This window comes from Haliotis rufescens, unplaced genomic scaffold (assembly GCF_023055435.1).
Source record: "Haliotis rufescens isolate VD_foot unplaced genomic scaffold, xgHalRufe1.0.p SCAF_15, whole genome shotgun sequence".
Lineage (NCBI taxonomy): Eukaryota > Metazoa > Mollusca > Gastropoda > Lepetellida > Haliotidae > Haliotis > Haliotis rufescens.
Genome location: NW_025963835.1, coordinates 3,172,540 through 3,194,156, shown reverse-complemented (window position 1 = coordinate 3,194,156; position 21,617 = coordinate 3,172,540). Strand labels below are relative to the sequence as shown.

General features: G+C 40.0%; 1 protein-coding gene across 1 annotated transcript in view; it reads right to left on the bottom strand.

Moving 5' to 3' along the window:
* Window positions 1–21,617, bottom strand: part of LOC124134938 (beta-adrenergic receptor kinase 2-like) — a 132,499-nt gene that overhangs the window by 43,386 nt on the left and 67,496 nt on the right. Inside the window, exons 4-5 of the mRNA XM_046500051.2 lie at window positions 10,016–10,117; window positions 317–403 (exon numbers count right to left, since the gene is read on the bottom strand). Of these exons, the coding sequence (XP_046356007.1) occupies window positions 317–403; window positions 10,016–10,117 (189 nt within the window). The remainder of the gene's footprint in view (window positions 1–316; window positions 404–10,015; window positions 10,118–21,617) is intronic.

Genomic DNA, 21,617 nt, shown 5'->3' with positions numbered 1-21,617 from the left:
ATGAGAAGGATGGGGCTGTATGGATGGATGGGGATGTATTGATGGATAAATAAATGGTTGGATTGAGAATCTGAGATGATGAATGAACAAGGGTGATACATTTGGGCTGAAAGTGGCATTGTTGAAATCAAGTCAAAGTGGTGACCGTTTAGACACAAGCTGAAAGAAGTTCACAATACATCTCTTGCAACTGATTCAATCATACATGAAACTCAGTGCTAGGGTGCTAGTCAGAATCGTGGGGGGACTGAAAGCTATGGAGGTGCCTGAAATGTCATAATCTGTGTGCCAATGTCAACAACAATATTTATCTTACCTCAAAAATATTTGACGCTAATGTCCTTGTTTTTTGGGCTTGTGTGAGCATTTCCTGAACATGTTCAACAGCTTCCTTGGAATATGTCTGAAAGAAGCAACAACATGTTAAATACCAATGATTTGGGCAAATACAAGCACAACCAGAAACTTACTTATCTCCAACCTGTGAGTCAGTTTAATAAGGTAGACATTTACCATGTTAACAAAACAAACAAGCAATCAAATTGTCCAGACAGACCACAGATCATAGTCATTGCAAAGCTTGGATTCAAACTCATACCCAGAGAATCATGGAAGCTATCATATGTGAGTGAGTGAGTGAGTGAGTGAGTGAGTATGGTTTTATGCCGCTTTTAGCAATATTCTAACAATATCACAACGGGGACACCAGAAATGGGCTTCACGCACTGTACCCATGTGGGGAATCAAACCCAGGTCTTCAGCATGACATGCAAACACTTTATCACATGTGGTACATGCTCCTCTATCATATGTGATAAATGAAAAACATATGAATGTTTCATTCTGATAACTGTGTTCGAGGGTCATAGCTGTTACTGAGACGGTGTTGTGTTAAGATCCTGATGACAGAATTCATGATAGATATTTCAAGGAAACTTCAGGACCTTGAGGCAGTGTTGACAAAGCCATATGTTTTCCCTCTCTCTCTTACAAAGGCTCCTAAATGAGGCTGTAATCCTTGAACTTAAAACCTAACACCAGAAATGAATCATTATTCAAGTCACAAATCATTAAGTTTCCATGTTAACACGAAGTTCTTAAAACTTTGAAATTTATCAACATTAAGCCTATTTGTAGATTCAAAGCTGAAGGATTGCACAGAGGAGATTAAAACATTCATCTTTTTTGAAACATGTGGGGAATAAAGAAAATACATTCTCTGTGATATTTGGCCTTGACAGCCTTGTTGCTAAAGTAAACCCAACACTGACCAGCTCCACATAGGCTAAAACCCTATACCCTGAAACTAATCTCATTAGAACCTTTTACACCTGTGTGTGTGAAGATCTGAGGATATCTCCATCAGAGCCAGCATCAGGTGAAGTTTCTAATTGGCCAATCAGCATCATGGCTTCTCAAATTCAGTATGAGTGAGTGATGCATTCACACCTTATCTAATCTCCATATCTCAAAACAAAAAGCTATAATAGGTGAGTTCCAAATTCAAGAAAATAAGACCATGCTATTAAAGTGTTGTGGCTACTATATACCCTATATCCTTGGCATCTACACTGAAGAGGGTGTACCATTGGGGGCATATTTGTTCTTCGGCAGGCCTCAAGTTTTTTGCTGAGATCGAAATGTGAGAATAGAGGTTGCATAGAAATAAAGCCAAACTGTTTTAGAAAACTGACATCAGATTGACCCATGAACCCTTGCGTCCTTCATTTTGATTGGATTGTCAAAGTTGAGTGTCCACAGATCTTTACGTAGGTATCGCATCAAAGTGAAGGATCTGATTTAGATAAGATTGCCCAAATCCCAGACTACACACCACACAAGACATGTCATGAAAGTCCAGTCAGTGAGTGTGTGGGATCCCACTTTAATACATTAATAAATTGCATTTGATTAGCTAACCAAGCAATATCTTTTGTATACATGATTCCATAAACCTAGAAAGAAGCAGGCCATGCTCAATAGTGTACTTCAGTTTTCTGATTGGCTGACGATAGAGTGTGCAGGGCTTGCGTTAATCATTGCACTGAAACAATGTCACTGAATTTGTAACGTTGTCTACAAGTTTTTGTGTTATGATTAAAAAAGCAGTCTGTAAAGTTATTGTTGACTAATTTATTCATAGGAATTCACTTCAACATATTGTTTGCATTGATAGAGGTATTGATAGAGGTATAAACATAAATAGAAGAGGTTAAGGATTTACACAGTGTTCACACCAGTTTCTACATTTACACCTCCATCAATGAAAAACAATGTTAAAGTGAATTCTTACATACTCCTTAGGGAGCTGTAACAGCCCCCTTTATGGATCTTCCCATTCAAGTCTCAATCTGACACACAAAAATACCCGAAAACCTGACATTAATATCAAATCACAATGAGAACGTACAAACTCAGCCAACACTCATTCAAAAGACCATAGTCCAACTAGCAACAGATTGAGCACCTTTAACTTAACATTACATAATGAATTTATTTTTGTTTCAGACTTTTATCAGCTTCTGGGACAAAGGTCATAAATAGTTTAATATTTTTTCTTTATCATTGATCATGTAAAGTGATAGTCAGCCAGAAATTGATGAGTATGAGTGAGTGAGTGATTTGGGTTTATCGCCGCTTTTAACAGTATTCCAGTTATATCACGGCGTGTCAGCTTAATGTGGGAGGAAAGCCCGAAGTGATGCAGGTCTCAGACGTTTACCACTTGGGTGAAACCCACGAGCACGGGTATGGTGCTGACAAACCTAGAAACAGAATTGCGAAACTGCAGATGATTTTCTATAGTGTCAGAGCTGAATTTTGTGCATAAGGCATGCACTGCGGTTGAAAGATCTAACATATTTCAGAATTTCCAAATTTGCCACATTGCACCACATCTGTCGTTACCGCTGCTCAGTGATCGAAGTAACCTGTCACTGTGGAAGATAAGAGATACAAATTGAGTGACAAAAATTGTACATCCAAATTTCTTCACCATTCATCTACAAATCATGGGCGTAAGCTTCTCACAAAGTGATGTAAATAGCTGAAAGTACACATATGATCATGTACCGTAGCCAACATACTCAAACCATATAATCCTAAACCATCGCAACCAATTTTGGAGGGTAAACGAAGTACAAAATGTGTCCATTAGATGCTGAAGGACCACAATTGAAGCGATCGATACAATTAACTCTCCGGGATTGATCCGAAGGTGGGGAAGTGATGCATATAGGGGGCGCTTCAACTGGGTGGCTCATCTCAGACGCTCTTGTAGCCAGCTGCGTCAATACGGCTGTAGCTTGATTAACGCGATAGGAATTACATACAACACAATATTGACTACGCTCAGATTATTCCAAAAGACGGCCTGATATTCATACTGCTTACAAAACATTCTGAAGGGGTGTGTCGTGGATACAAGAACTTATTATTCTGAAGATGCATATAGTACTCTCGGGCATTGGTATGCTCACAGAATGTCTGAAATTCGATTAAGCACTGGAATTTTTTTTTTCTTTTCTAATGCTTGCATTAGTTTTGTAAAGAACATGATTTATCAATGATAAGGTCTTATGGTGCTCCAGACAGACATTTGCATCAGCTAGGGTTATAAATTTTAAATTCTTATCTCACTGAATGAAGTTTATCCCGATTTACATGGTTACCCTTGCACAAAGTTTTGTGGAGTGAAGGTACTCAAGGGACCCCATACAATGTTCCAGGTCACACGTTTACACTGGTCGGATCCAGGGGTGGCGAACCTCCTAAGCGCCACCTGGAGTCCGATGGGATATGGGTAAAGAACCTCAGAAGTCAAGAATGTTTCCTGTAAATTGCACAGAAAATATGCAATACACTTGGCATGTAATAAATCTGCAGGTTCTGTCGCCTGTAGGGCTCTCAAAAATGATCTTGAAGTACTACTTCAACAGTGTAGAGACCTACACTTATCTGATTCGAAGTACAGGTGTCTCTACAAAACAAAGTCCATGGCAAAGCAAAGCACAGAAGATACATGCAGATCATGGCTCTGCTAGCATGTCATCAACTCCGGAGAAACCTGCAAGATGGCATAAAACGGGGTATAACATCGCGGTCAAGATCATAGCACTAAAACGGCTACATGCATGCACACAGGCAGTTTAACATGGATACCCTACTCTGACACAATAACCTGACTTCGAGCCGACCAGTCCTTGTTTTATCCCCCAAATTCCGATTACTAGGCAGGGTAACAAGAAGAACCATCCTTAAATATCTTTTGGTATGACTCTGCGCGGATCTAACCACCATACCACAGAGGTGGTCGTGCTAGGTTAAAGAAAGGCAGGGGTGTGTACATTCTAATTTGATTCTCCAAATGTTACCTTCCCTTTGCTTCCAATCATTCCTTAACCAGAACTATACCTGTGGACCTAAATACCCAGTGCCTCCTGCCTCTGCCAACAACAAAGAACGTGGGCAGCAGTGAGTAATGACTTTTTCTGCTATCTGTACACTGTCAGATCCCACAGCAGATAGATCAAATAACTTGACAGCACATTTTAAAACAGCTTCATGGATGCTACAGAAAGTTCAGACACACACAGACTCGGGCACAAGCCTCCTACAGTCGTCTGGGTAGATGATCCTGTAAGTGCTTGTTGAGTTTATCATGGGATAATTATATCATGAAAATAGTCGGAATTCCTTCCCTGGGGGAGACAATGGGGACTGATGAGATGATATGATTACTCAAGGAATACAGCCATTGACACCGTTGTTGACATACAAAATATACCTCATGCACCTTCCAGTATAAACAAACATGCCCTAGGAACCTTCCTGTATACACAAATATACACCAGGTAGCTTCCTGTATGCACAAATATAAGCAAGGTACCTTCCTGCATACACAAATATACCCTAGATACCTTCCTGCATACACGATTATATCCTAGGCACCTTCCTGTGTACATAAATATACCCTAGGTACCTTCCTGTATACATAAATATACCCTAGGTACCTTCCTGTATACATAAATATACCCTAGGTACCTTCCTATATACACAAATATATCCTAGGCACCTTCCTTTATACATAAATATACCCTAGGTACCTTCCTGCATACACAAATGTACCCTAGATACCTTCCTGCATACACGATTATATCCTAGGCACCTTCCTGTATTCATAAATATACCCTAGTGTGGCAATATTAATTGCGCTTAAGTCAGGATATTAGGTATAATAAAAACAGCAGCACCGTACACATATTGCCAATCCAGGGTACATACAGTAAGGTACCTGAACTATTTTTATGTCATACCATGATAACTTATAAAAGCACTTGATGTAGATCTAATTATTATAAGATAACTTAGTATAAATGTTATCCCATGATACCTGTCCCAGCAATGACAAGATTCTGTCAACACAATCAAGTTCATCTCAGAGGTGGTAAAAAAAATGTCTTTGAACAAATATGGATTGAGATAGTGACCTGGGGTTAGATCCACTTGGAACAGTCTTTCAGTTTCACAATATTATACATTTATGCTGCAGGAAAGCCTGAGTGATGCAAGTCACAGAAGGTTACCACTTGGACAGACCACAAGCATAGACATTGTGCCGACAGACAGACCGTTGGGATCACAAGGTTGAACCTGGACGAACCCATGAATGGCACATCCTGACAGGCAAAATATGCAATGCTGCACAGTTAGATTTCCATTTGGATTCAGACAAAAGATTCAAAAGGATAGTGAAAATGTATGAAAATGTATGCAGATTAGAACACCAATCAGCACTAATGTTGTTTCTGGACATTTTGTGTTTCAATAGTGTTTGGCATTGATGTCACAAACAATGAAAACATCACTGCTCACCAATAGACTGTCACGGACCATGTCCACCCCCTTACAAATAAAAGCTGTACCACAGCCCTATGACAGGTGTAAGCCCACGCCAGGGAATGCAAGTTACAAGTGTGACAGTTATGTAAATACTTCAAACACCCACATCCTGATAGGATCTCAGAATGTATACCTCACAGAAAAGGCTGTTAGAGCACCCACTGCTCCGAGCAGGAAGGTAACAGAATATCTGCCTGGGGCCAACTTCAGCATACCAAGTTACAGCAACAGGACATTCAGACTTCCATAAGTGTGAGGGAATGGTAAACAACTACCTTGCTGCTACCCAAACTAGAAATTCAATCTAAGCACAGCAAGAACTTGGATAATCAAAGTTTCATGTCCTGTAAGTCTAACCTAGAACACGGTAACAGCTTTCCTGCCACTAAGTCTGCTGTTTGTCATGCTTTTTCAGGCCTGATGAGCAAGACGTAATCAGATTGTCTGAGAGCAAGAAGTAATCATATTGTCTTCTCGGAACCACCAGTCAACACCCCAGAAGATTGGGTTCACCATCAACCAAATACTTCGCCCTTAATCTTGTCTCCTTGCTGAGCACTCTTGGTCAGCATGTCCACCGTTGGGTGTCCAGTCTCTTGCCCAATCTACTTGCCCTGTGTTCCTCGAACCCCCAGGCGCACCAGCTTGAGTGGAGTAGCGTGTGTGTATTTTGCAACACCAACAGATTCGATAAGAAAAGCTGAGAGTACATTAAGTATCATCAATAGCAGTTCGGAGTCGGATCAATGAGAGAGTACTGTCATGCAAGGAAGATACATGCAATGTGGACGCCCTCCACATCACATGGGTCACTCACTCTATCAACCACTGTCACTGTCACTAAATAAAGTGATACAGGTCTTTGACGTTATACCATTGGGATGAAAAACAAAAGCACAATTATGGTGCTGACAAACCAAGAAATATAATCAGGGTGAATCGGAATTTGAATCCAAGATCATTTGTTTTGTTTGTTTGTTTGTTTGTTGTTGTTGTTTTTGCTGTTTCATGCCACACTCAGCAATATTCTACCTGTATGACGCAGTCTGTAAATAATCAAATCTGGACCAGAAAATCCAGTGAGTGGCATCATGAACATTGATTCATGCAATTGGGATACGATGACATGCATCAACCAAGTCAGCAAGCCTAACCACCCAATCCTGTAAGTTGCCTCTAACGACAAGCAAAGCCGCCTTTTACGGCAAGCATGGGTTGCGTAAAACCTATTTTACCCCGATCTTCACTGGTCTAAGATTTTATGTTACAGGCACATGTCCTAATGGACACAACTCTACAGTGAATGGGAGCCGCAGTCACATAGTGTACTGGAGTTGAAAAAAAGCCTGTATCTGAAATCCACACAATCGTGCTGATAATTTCGCTCAGATATATGTTTTCTTTTACAATTCTCATCCTACTTCCCAAACTAGAAAGTTGAAATTGCCTTTTTCAACATGTTTAATGAGTTTGCACAAAAATTCTCCAATTGGTTTGACAATAATTTATTTAAGGGGCTACATGAGAAGGGAAGATCTATGGAAGCATCAGTGGGTTGTTGTTCAGTACAACAAATTTCCGCAGCATGTTGGAAGGTGTCACAACAGCAGCCAGTCTCAAAGCAGGAGACTGGACTGTTAATTGCTGAAGTGTCACGGGAGTAGCCACACTGAAACACCACTAACCTGGATGGTGTGAAGAGTTTTTGAAGGTCACCTTCTGAACCAGTTATGTGGCGAAACATCTACGTAACTTAATTAATCAAGAAACTTCGAAAACCTCTGCCTTTAGTGTGACAGGCAAACACCTTAACCAGTAAGCTAACCCCACTGCCCCATGCTGCCAAGAGAAATATGTACAGGCTTTGAAATATTTAGATTTGTTTGTTTGTTTGTTTGTTGTTTAATGCTGCACTCAGCAATATTCCAGCTATATGATGGCGGTCTGTAAATAATCAAGTCTGGACCAGACAATCCAGTGATTGACATCATGAGCAATGATCCATGCAGTTGAGATACAATGACATGTATCTACCATTTAGCGAGTCTGACCACCCGATCCCAATAGTCGCCTCTATGGAAGCACAGCTGCCATTATGCAGAACTGCAACCCTGTGAGGGGATTCCACTTAGTGTTTGACGCGCTGTGCAATTTCAACAATCGTGACGACTGGCCAACACCCAGTCTATCTGCTTCTGCCTCGGATTCTGTCATACATCTTCTTTTTACCGTCTGCTCATCCATTTGATTATCGTATCCACAACTTATGTCACCTTAGTAACAACACTGCAGATGCCTTCAGTTGTTTACTCAGGGGATTAATCCCTCACAGGCATTTACTGTGTGGAATAGGGCTGAGGACAGCTGGTGTTTTAATACCCATAAAACACCCAAACAGGATATTCGTAACAAAACACTAGTTACCAATTGTTAATTGTTATTGTAATTATTCACAATGTCAAGATCAAAGGTCATTGTATGCAATGTTGTTATTTTTTAGGATTAACAGAAATAACAGAAACAGTAAATGTCTAACGGCTAAGAATCACAAGATAGATAAATGCAGCAAACGAATCAGCCAATGAAAAACAGTTGTCACCGGTGCACTGGTAGCTTAGGTCACGCCCCAAAACAGGTCTGTTCTGGAGCCGATTATGGAGCGTGTGATTTCAGCACTTTCACTTGGACATTTCTCTTGGAAATTGACTAAACGTATTTAAGAAAATTGATAATCGCAAAAAAACAAATCACAATGTTTTTCACTTTACTTTCAAAGGCCAATCAACAAATGACATAATGAACACACATAAGAAAAGCACAGATCACACAGTGATGAAGTTGCCTGACCAAGGTTCTGTCCACAGGCATTTAATCTGTCTCAATCCTTGAACCACATTATTTTCCCTTTTGCCCAGGCGTTACTGTGATTAAGCAAGTCTAGATTTTCCGCAGGTTTAAGATCTCCGAACTCACTGAGGCCCCTTTCCATTTGAAAGGGAGTTGTTTGTTTTTGTCAAAATTATATACTTTCAGTGACTATGCGTTAGTCTAATGGCGATTCTTGACCCCAAGCAGGAGTATCATAGTCTATGAAACTCCCAGACGAGTACAACAAATTGTCTGTGATGATCCCAATATCAGTGCTAAAAGTCTACACAGCTTCTGAGTGGATCAGGCCAAACCCCTGGGGCTGATCACAAGACTCGCTCCTTTTCATCCACCAGCACCCGATCAATGCAAATGGCCGACGACTGTTCCTGCATGCATCTCTCCATGTCTCCTCCCTTGCAACATGCACATAAAGTTGACAGCCTGTGTCATGCATGTTTGCATGTCAGCACGCATGTTGTCTGAAGGCCAGTCGGGGCAGCCAACTCAAGTAAGCAGTAATCAGCATCATGGTCTGGCATTTCAAAACAATTCCATGGGTAATCAGTATGGCAGCCGACATGTTATTGTCTTGATGAAAGATGTTGAGGTGATGATGAAGGCTAGGCCAGGGTTACAAACAGTGACACATTCATACTCCTCGGAAATAAGCCTTTAGGTGCACAAGGACTTTTCCTTATGCTTTTTTAAGGTGAAGGCCATCGTGTTTCAACAGAAAATTTGCTTAAAGGTCCTAGGATGGAGGTATTTTTATTTGTAGACTTCATTTTTTCATTCAGGAGGCCTTTTCAATATAGATTGAAATTTAGGGTCCTTTCAGGGCCAGAATGCCAAATTCATGGTCTTTTCCAGAATGGAAATTAACCAAGAATGTCTCCAAGCCTAAATAGTGATAACACTTAGCATTAACACCCCTAAAATTCTAAAGCCCTTAGGATACTTTTAACATAAACAAAACTGGTCTGGGGTGGCAGGGTTGATAGTTTCGATCCCTGCTTTTCCAACCTGCGTGAGTCTTGCAGGAACAACTATCCATGACAATAGTAAAAAGAGGACACAGTTGGGTCACATATTGTGACCACCTGATCCCCAAAGTGATTGAATTCACGAGGTCCTCAGGACATACTCAGCCCTTAAAACCCCATGCAAACATGTAGTTATTTAGTTGGGATCAAACATACACACTGAGATGAGGTAGGGGATAACAAACATTGGCTATACTTACATGTGACTGTGATAAGAGCTCCTTCATAATAAACTGGTCATAGATCTCCTTGCCGGTTTTGATTCTTTCTTCATCTGTTTCTAATTTTTCAAACCTTTTTATCTGAAATACCAAGAGAAAAACATAAATGTACATTCAAAACAAAGCCAATACATAAAACACATACATTCAGAGTCAAAGGGAGATAATGCCAATACTACCACTGCATACCAGGATAAATACAAGAGGGTAATTATTATTGAGAAACAGGAAAGGAAATTATGGTAGTCTGCTTACAACTCACATAAGTTTGTAGATAGTGTCAATATAAGTGCAAAAAGTATTGTTTGTTTGTTTGTTTGTATGTTGCAGCTATATTCCACCTATATGATGGCACTTTGTAAATAAATGGGTCTGGAACAAACAATCCAGTGATTGATATCATGAGCATCGATCGAAACAACTGGTGTAAAAAGTACTGAGTTAACAGATACAACATTGTTTTGTTCTTTAACGCCACACTCCAGCTATACAAAGGAAATTAGTAATAACTGGGTCTGGACCAGACCATCCAATGATTGATATCATGAGCATCGTTCCACGTAATTGGGATGTGATCAGATGCAAGCAAATACTTCACCGAGCCTGACCACCTAATCCATTCAGTCATTTCCTGGGGTCCTATATTATTACCAGATATTCCCCCAGGTTCTCAGGTAATGGTCTGATTGAAAGTGGTACTTTCTACCTCCAAGACCATTCACAAAACACATATTTAGCTTTACTATTTTGCTTCTAGCTTATTCATCTTAACTTTTATTTCAACTTTCAAAGAATATAGCTATGATGGTTGAACTAATTGAAAAACTTGCTCAAGATAAAATCAATGTTTTCTCTTGATGTTTTTATGACAATGATCTTTATCTTTAGGGCTACCGCAAAACAGCAAGGCACAGCAAGAATGGGTTTTTACCAATAATTGGAATTGAACCCAAAACTGCCACCATTAAGATATAAACAGACATTCCTCTGTCCTATATTGCTACCCCAGAAAACTGTTCGCAACAAGATCTGACAGCCCAGTAATCAAAATAGGGCAACTCTTTGTGGGTTTCAACACTATGAAAACACATGCAAAGCTTCATTAACTATGGTTACATTAAGAAATGCAAGATAACAGTGATATATTACACTGTGACATGCCTGGACTACTGCAACATCAATTCTCAAGTAGCCAAGCAGCCATCATCTACAGAGATATAATGAGTTTGGCTGTGGCTGACAGCCGGACTATCTAACTAACACAGGCCACACTGTCATTAAAATGCTGTCACTCAAGGCACCTGACCAGATATGGGCCTTCTGATTCTAATATAGGCAGTAATTATGCACAATTTGGTACAAAACATGCAAGTATGAGAGCATGAATTGACAAAGCTGGAAGTATATTGATTTCTGCGAGTGTGCATCTCCACTGGCATCAGTACTGTACAGACAGCTGGGACAGCAGCACAAGCCCGCTGCTGCCGGCATGAAGGGACTACCCTTGCACGAAGAGCAGGAGGAGGTGGTCAATTCAGACAGCTGGCATGTGTCCAAACTCCCAGCTCTCCCCAGGAGATGGCTTCCATTGGGTGGTCTTGGTTTCAAGATGGGTTCATGTGCACCATCTTCTGGTCAGTATAACAGAAACAAACCCAGAGTGAGTGAGTGAATCCACTCTGTGGAGGCAGGATAAGAAATCCGCCAGGTTATGAAATGTGGCACCCATTTTTGTCAGCTCTTACACAAAGTGTTGCAGTTAGAAGGCTGGTTTGTGTAGTTTGGTCAGCGAGCGAGTGAGTGAGTTGGGTTTAATGCAGCTTCAAACAGTATTCAAGTCATTCAGTATTCAGCTCAACGTGGGAGGAAAGCCAGAATGATGCAGGTCTCAGATATTTACCAGTTTGGTGAAGCTACAAGCAGCTTGTGCTGTTTAGTGAGGATAGAGGATGGTTAGTTGAGTCAAAATTTTGTTTGTTTGTTGGTTGGTTGGCTTACGCCGCACTCAGCAATATATCAGCTATATGACAGCGGTCTGTAAATAATCGAATCTGGACCAGACAATCCAGTGATTGATCTCATGAGCATCGATCCACACAATTGGGATCGATGACATGCATCAACCAAGTCAGCGGGCCTGACCACCAAATCCCGATAGTCGCCTTTCACAATAAGCATAGTTGCCTTTTACGGCAAGCATGGGTTGCTGAAGACCTATCCTACCCCGGATCTTCACGGGTCAGTTGAGTCAAAGATGCAAAATATGCCATGCCACTGCTGAATGGAAAATATGGTTGCAAATTTCTGCAACCACCATTAATTCTAATTCACTGATAGAGATGAATGTGGAAAAGCCTCAAAGAGAAAAATGACACATTCAGTTGCACTAGTTCATAATAAACTGTCAACTAAATGTGATGAGATTTCAGAAGGTTATGAATGAGCCATTAACTATCATTATGATGTTTCATAATGTTTTTCATGTTTTGATACTCCTATAAAACAAGAGGCAGGAAAATAAACCAATGTTGCAGCCCATTCCAAACCTGCCTCGACAAGTAACATACAGCAGATGATACAGTCCTGCACATCAGCCTGATGTTTACAGCCAAGGCATCAACGTCATGGAACCCATGTGACTGGTCACAAGACCAAGTATTGCTGGGGTTATTTTGGGATGAAAATGGGCCAGTACTAGCTCCACAATACATCAGGAACAGCATATTGACCAGCGCCTATTATAGAATCTGTGTCCAGCTTAATCCTCGCCGCTATGTATAATTTGAATGACCTGATCAATAATATCACTCTGACAGATCGCTGTACACATTCGGAGTTCAGTCGTCCAGCGCCATTCTTGCCCAGTCTATATTTGGGGAGGCTGCAATGAAGCATATTCATTGGCTTCCCTTGTACATGTTAATTCCTAACTTGAAGAAGTAGATTTCAGGCACATTCCACTATTCATCAGATTCCCTAGCTTGTGTAGCCGTTAACAGTTGAGTGTGTTGGGCTTAATGCTGCTTTGAACAGTGTGTCAGCATAATGTGAGCGCAAGGCATATAGTGACACCTGTACTCACTTTGGTGAAATCCACGCACAGGTATGGTGCCAATAGACCAAGAATCTGTCAGAACAGAAACCAAGCAGAGCCTGGCGCAATTAGGGGACATAACTCTGTCAAGATGACTGCAGAACAGTAGGCATGTCAGACCATTAGATTAATATTTATAATAAATTACCTTTTCAACTCTTTACAAATTCAGTAACTTCTATACGAATCTTCACAAGCATGAATACGCCTCAGTGGTCTAGGGATACAGCGTTTGACCGAAAAGAGGAAGGTTGGTACGAAAAGATGAATAAGGATCGTAACTTTCACTCTGCGCTGAACATTATAGTGATGAAATAAGGCGTGGTTGGCACAGGTGAGTATACTGTGTGGGTTTCCATATCAAACTGCAGCATGGTATCTCAGTGGGCTAGCACTATAAAAATCGGCTTTAGTTCAGACTAGTACAAGCAGCAAAACATACACACATACACAAACACACACACACACACACACACACACACACAGAGAGACATACAGAGACACACAAAGATGCACACAGAGAGATGCACACAGAGAGACATACACAGAGAGACACAGAGACACACAGAGACATAGAGACACACAGAGATGCACACAGAGAGACGCACACACAGACATACACAGAGAGACATACACAGACACACACAGAGAGACACACACAGAGACACACAGACGCATCACTATACTAAACCTCATTTCACCTCACCTAATATGCAAGATATGAAAACAATATCTAAAATCATCCTACTTTTATGGATTATCCATCACTGCCACGACAGCTGCAAGAGATAGTAGGGGCAAAGCAAAAGGCTGGGGAAAGATCATCAATAAGATCCATAAGTAAATTTTCTTAAATAAAAATGGTCTTCCTATTCAGATCAACCCTAGAGTGCTCCAGTAGACATGAAGCATGGGTCCACAGGTACAAATCCTGGACCATCTGCATCAGACTATGTAGGACTCGTCTGCAGCAATTGCCTGGCAAATTAAGTTTAAGTGTAAGCTCATCGTAATATCCCGCCCCAAAATAGAAGTGAAGTGCCGTGCTGCAGTCAGCTTGTTGATGGGTTGACCCGGACTGGATCCGGAGAGGGCACACTGTCTCCATTAAATAAAACATAACACTGTAGGATGAAGAGCACCAACATGAGATCCAATTGAGAACCCTTCAAACGCAAGGAAAGCCCATCAAGCTCCAGGTAGGTAACTCAATGATAGCAGATGACAGGAATGCATGGTGTCAGTGTACAGATCCTCCTCATTTATCATTAAAGAAAGACAAAAGGGTTGATTAAAGGAGTGAGTGAAAGATGTGAACCACCTGCACTATCACCCCCAATTGACTAGTTTACACCGACACCACACTATCCTTAAGACCACCCCAAATGAATGGTTTACATTAACAATAATCTATCCTGAAGACTAACCCTAATGAATGGTTTATATAAACACCACACACTATCCTAAAGACCACCCTTAATGAGTGGTTTAAATAAACACCACATTATCCCAAAGACCATCCTTAATGAGTGGTTTACATAAACACCACACTATCCTAAAGACCACCCTTAATGAGTGGTTTAAATAAACACCACACTATCCTTAAGACCACCCTTAATGAGTGGTTTACATAAACACCACACTATCCTAAAGACCACCCTTAATCAGAAGGCTCAGGTTACAAGTCGGTTCCCAGGAGACCCACCCTTAATCAGAAGGCTCAGGTTACAAGTCGTTTCCCAGGAGACCCACCCTTAATCCAATGAGCTACACTGTCACCGTACAGAGGTCTCCCAGGAGTTTAGAAACCATTCAGTGCCTGTTTTCTATAACACATAAACAAATAATTAAGTGTAGCTCTCCGATCCGACACCATTGTGCAACATTCTTACACACATTTAACCTAAAACGGATTAATTCATCAATAATCCTATCAGCTGATTTGTTGCTATTTGAAAAACTAAGCACGAAATACAAAACACATGGTACATATAATTGTTTCAACTTCACCTCTCCAAACACTAAAATAGAACAGTCTATCCCCCAGTCGGTCTCAATGGTAGCTTGAAGTAATTATAAACACAGATCGTATACTCCGATATTGTCTCGGTTATATTTCTAGGCCTTGATGGCGGATTGATAGGCTATAACAGCTCGGTCTGAAGACCACTCTCTCAGCACTGGGGATTAATTAAACATCTTAATTTCCCTTGATGTAAAAATCTGAAACTGCTTGAGACAATTTTTCATGGACATGAGGGATCAAAAGTCCTACCACCACACGGAATTTCAATTCCTTCAATTTCAAATGAAGAGTATCAAGTTGATCTACTTGACCCCTGACCTTCTCCCTTGGTATTTGCTTGTTCACTTGAAAGTTCGACCTCAACTTAAGCTGTTTTTTTAACAAAACGTAATTGTCATTCAATTCTCAGGATGTTGTTGGTTTTCATGTGTTAGCAGCTGCAATAAAACATAATTTCCCAAAGCAATGCAATAAAGGTTATTCATGAAAATAAATTTTGGAAATAACTGCATAAAGCAATTTCACATTATATTCCCTTTCTTTTTCACCTAAAGGGCCTTGACGTATTTGCCGCCATTACCAACCATATCGAACTGGAAAATTAGCTAGCAGGAAATCCAAGTATAAGTTATCTACAGAACATCAAAAATGGTGCCTTGTTCCTCTGTAGCAGCCTCACAGTTACGATAATATCAGTTCTGGAAATCTACGGAAATATGAGGCCTTCAAGGGTACATGGATTTTTTTATCAAAATATTACTGTACAGTTTAAGCGCTATCCTTTCCTTCGCCAGAGCCCAAATTAATTATTTGCATCTCCATGTTTAATCAGACGAAGAATTACAAATGACATATAACTACATTGGTTTGTGAGAGCGAGCAGTTCCTGAAACAAAGCTGACGTTCTTATGCCACATTTGTGAGTTTTATTTGGTCATTTATTATTTTTATGGGCCATCCATCTAATTTAGCCATTATAAATGTGGAATCTATTTGATTATGATTATCATGGACCTTGTTTCTTTGTATTAAGCTCTTTTTATATGTGAATATAGGAGCGAGTAATTAAATTATGAAATTCTGAAGGATGCAATTAATTAAGTATCTCATATTTATTACTACAATAAAGACAACAATGAAAGCATTACACAGCCTTCTATAAGAAAGCTAAAGGAACTAATGAATTATTCATTTTTTTTGCCATATCAAAGTAAAATATTTTGTAAAAGTGAGTGAGTGAGTTTGGTTTTACGCCGCTTTTAGCAATATTCCAGCAATATCACGGCGGGGGACACCAGAAATATTTTGTAAAAGAAATATCTTCTCATGTAAAAGAATGCATAATCATCAAATAGATTGGCAAAGAAACTAAATTATTTTTTCAGTAAACTTGTAAGGATACTGCCCTTTCAGTATTCCACATGGGCAGTGTACTGCTTATAAAGGCCTCCTTTACTTTCTTACACTTGTAAAGAATTAATGATTTCTTCAGCAAACTTTCAAGAATACCGCCCTTTCAGCATTCAGCATGGGCAGTTTGCTTAAAAACGACCCCTGTATTAAAGAATATGGACTTCATACTGATGGAAAGGCCCCCTTTAGGTAATGACAACATGCTGCAGACTGACACACTATGAACCAACGCAGTCTGTCTCCTAGTCACAAGACAATAAATTGAAAAGGTTGGTTGGTTGGTTGGTTTGTTGTTTAACGCCGCACTCAGCAATATTCCAGCTATATGGCGCCAGTCTGTAAAATAATCGAGTCTGGACCAGACAATCCAGTGATTGACATCATGAGCATCGATCCACGCAATTGGGATCGATGACAGCGAGCCTGACTACCCGATCCCGTTAGTCGCCTTTTACGACAAGCATAGTCGCCTTTTACGGCAAGTATGGGTTGCTGAAGAAAAGGGAGTCGAACTGAAGACTAGAATGATTTGCAAAGTCTAGATTGTTCTGGGCTCCACCTGAATCTTAGTTTATAAGAAAACTTTATTTCAGGGACTAAATGTCAGACTAGACCCAACCTTAAGAAATGTAAATCAAAATCCAATCACAGTGTCACAGATGCCATTGTAAGACAATGCCATTGGGTACTGCACTGGCCATGCTCTTGTGTTACCACCAGAGAGCTTGTAAACAGTGTAACAGTTTTAGCACACAAATGTAAAAATGTTATCAAGGTCCGCTAACTGGAAAGCCCACATGTCATGAAACATAAGCAGATAAGTCAATGTAATGTAATTATTCTATCACAGTCTGGCGCACAACACGAGCATGAACACATGAAAGTATGCACGTAAAGTCCATCATTGCGTCTGCATTTAAAAAATATTAGAAAAGATCTTGATAAAAGTTTCTGGCAATTTGTTTTAGTTACAAATTCATTAGTTTCAGTTACAAATTCAAAGTGTATCTGAAACCCAAAATAATACTGAGTACATAAAACAAGAAAACAAACAAATACAGATCACTCAACAAAACATAACTAGAAGAGGGCATATGATTAAACTCTTCCCGAAAAGCGAATTTAAGGAGTTTAGAACTATACTCTCATAGCACAGATACCATCTGCTAGACACAGCTGATCTGGACTAGGGAATCAGGCAAGGTGATTTATGAGTCGCAGGGAGCCCAGTTGTCAGTGTTTCTCAGCAGAACTGCTATCAATATTCAACTAAGTTTGTCGACTGATTCTTTCTATCTGCTGTACCTGCAGTGTTCTTCTTCAAAGAAGGCCTTATCTTGTGTTGGCTGATAAACGTATTGGCAGTTAGTCAGAACATGCAACAGACGAGTAGTTTCTTCTATGTTGGATGGAAAAGGGCTTGTGAGATTGAAACTGAGTGAGTGAGTTTGGTTTAATGCCGCTTTGAACAGTATTTAATTGAAGGGAATTGAATACCTTCATAGGGCCTTAAGAAGGTTCTCAGGTGGAAGAGCATTGACAACCTTCAGTGGGCCTTGAGAGGGTTCTCATGTGGTTACACTGACGGTGTTAACAATCTTTCCACCTGAGAACATTCTCAAGGTACTGAAGATGTTTAAAGTTTCACATGGGGGGGCAGTTGATAATACCTTCAATTGGCAGCATATTGATATGGTCTGACATATTGTCTATCTCACAGCTACTTCTGATTACCAACATCTGGTAGTTCGTGATGGGTGAAGAGGATTATGCCTGCCATTGCTCATCTCTAGGAAAACAGTGTAACTGTAACATCAATGTGCTGATACTTTCTGACAAGTAGCCAGGGGGAAACTATCCCTCTGCGAGGCAGACAATGCACACAAATAGACGGGTCACGTTTAACAAATCAGAGGGCCAGTCCCATGACGCCTCAACGGTCAACTCGGAGCACCAATGAGAGAATACCTCATGTATTCCTTATTTCTGAGCTCATCACAGGACATCTCAATATCAATCTGGCAATTAATGGCTACGAAAATAGTCACGTTCAGACGAGGCATTCTGCCACACCCATCCATCCCTTGGCTTCTCGTGCCTGTTGATTTGATTTGATGTCTATTATCTCCGATTGTGACCTAAGATTACAGATACTGGCCCTGTTACTGCACACCCTGAAAATCTATATGGTCCTGCTGAGTGTCCAACTGTCTCGTTCAACTCCTCAGCAGTATGCTAATTTTGTTGTATGAAGGGGAGGTGAAATGTGCTTTGTCATCACGTTCAAGATTATTTCACTCACATATACTAACATTCACTACCATAAAGCAGTGAGCATGCATGTGTGTGTACGTGTGCATGTGCGTGGGAGTACGTGTGCATGTGCGTGTGTGTATAAAATTAATATTGGAGATTTCGTAATGGACTTTCATTGATTTCTCCAATCTAAAACATTCATTTGCACCAAATAATAATTTTGTTATTGGAATATGCGAACATTGTCCTAAAATTGATTTTATGTGCTGGGTCACACAGACATGTTAAATATTTTGTCAAGCAATCAGTTTCAGGATTCTGAATAATAACCAAAACTGGACTCGACATTGGATATTCCAGCAGTTTTCAGCCTGTGGTGTCTACGTTTCACAAATCTTGAGGTACAATCGAGCATGCTCATTCTACAGTAAATATCAAAGAGCGTCATTCGACTCTTGTTCAAAAGTTGTTTGAGCAGAGTTACAACATTCAAGGCCTAAGCCAAGCTTTCATGGCAGACAAGAAGAACATATCCGGATTTGACGCATCAGTGACAATAATTATGCTTCAAGCAGTTCCTTATTTTGACTTGTACCATATGTTCCTGTGTTGCTGTTTTTTAAAGAAAACTTGACTTGCCTTTGCATGTATTTGTGTGACAGAGGCAACTGGAGGGCAGGACACACTCACCTTTTCACTAACATCTAGTATCATCACTATTTGATACTGATTTATTTTGTTTTAAAACAACACTTAATCTGGATTGTGGGAATGTTTCTTGTTGCTTTTATTGAAATAAATATTAAAATCTTGTTAAATTTGTTGTACATGACAAAATGAAACTACAGCATCTGTAACATTAACTCACTCCATAGATTCTTCCTCTTATCAGAAAACATATAATGTTTCCTTAAGATATAACTTAAATGTGCAACGTTGAATTTTAATATTATATTTTTGTGTTCAACATATCAAAGCATCCTTTAAACATAAAGATGGATTTAACATGGCCTTCTCATCATTGTCATACAAATCTGGCATTTACCTCCCACAGATGATGAACTCTTTCGCGATTTTTGATTAAATCTTCAAATTTCCTGTGAGACATAGTCTTGATATCATCTTACAGTTCATACTGGTTTCATTCAAGCTATAAAAAAACAGAGAACAGAGAAAGGAGGAGTTTAGTTTACTTTTCATAATGTCACCAAGTCTTTATCATCGTGACATTAATACATTACAGCCCCGCTGAACTTAACATAAGCACATTTTTTTAGCCGTATAGTTCCCTCGTATCATTTATTACTGATCCAAAGCACTCTCAAGCAAAGTGTTTATGAGCAATTGGCAATAGTAATAAATGTGAAAGACTTGTTTTGCATTGGGCAAGTTGAAGGCCAAAGCTATAAGATGGACGGATTATTTTCCCCAGATTTGTGGCAAATGCAAATAATGCTTCCTTGTCAAGAAGGACATACATTTTACTTGTCATCTGTTGGACAAGAATTTCCTTTTCATCAAGTGATGCCTTTCCAAGGTAATCAAAATGGTCCATGACCACTGACAAAATGATCTGCCTGTCATGTCACTGGATTCACGGTTCCATCACTTGATTGTCTGGTTTGTTTACAGCTACCATCACAAGGCAGGAGAACTGCTGTGGAGCATCAGGCAACAAACCAACACCTACTTAGGCAAATTGTGCGAATGGCGGGTGCTACTGGTAGAGCAGGACATGCGTCCCCTTTTCATGAACACCTGGTGTCATCACAGATTTTCAGTGATCCATTCATATAATCAGTGATCCATTCATTGATATATTGTCTTTTACACCCAATGGAATCTTTTTCAGCAGGTTATAGAGACTTGTTATTGTCTGATGTTGATGTTTTATATCAGCTAGGAACTCATTAAGCAATAGCAACATCTCTTCATCCCACGTATGTATATTTAATCCTGTTTAATAAGCTTCCTCATCATGTGTGCTCGTCCATCAAGTTACAACAATATCCTTCCGTTGTTAGTACTAAACCCATTCACGTTAATCTCTCTCATGTATGTAGATTATTGCTCCTGTTAATCCCTCACTTGCTATATCTAATTCGGTACCATATTCACAGTATTCAGACCTGCATGACAAGAAGGATCCATACCGAAGCGTCACTATAATAGTATATTAAAGAAGTTGTTTTCCATCAATTGTATCTACTTTGTCTACTTGAAAGAAATGACAATGAAACAATTTAGCATGTCATGGCTGAAAACAGCCAGCCATAAGTTGCTAACTCTCTACAACAGCCATAAGTTGCTAACTCTCTACAACAGCCATAAGTTGCTAACTCTCTACATCAGCCACAGGTTGCTAACTCTCTACATCAGCCATAAGTTGCTAACTCTCTACATCAGCCACAGGTTGCTAACTCTCTACATCAGCCATAAGTTGCTAACTCTCTACATCAGCCATAAGTTGCTAACTCTCTACATCAGCCACAGGTTGCTAACTCTCTACATCAGCCATAAGTTGCTAACTCTCTACATCAGCCATAAGTTGCTAACTCTCTACATCAGCCATAAGTTGCTAACTCTCTACATCAGCCATAAGTTGCTAACTCTCTACAACAGCCATAAGTTGCTAACTCTCTACATCAGCCACAGGTTGCTAACTCTCTACATCAGCCATAAGTTGCTAACTCTCTATATCAGCCATAAGTTGCTAACATCTACATCAGCCATAAGTTGCTAACTCTCTACATCAGCCATAAGTTGCTAACTCTCTACATCAGCCATAAGTT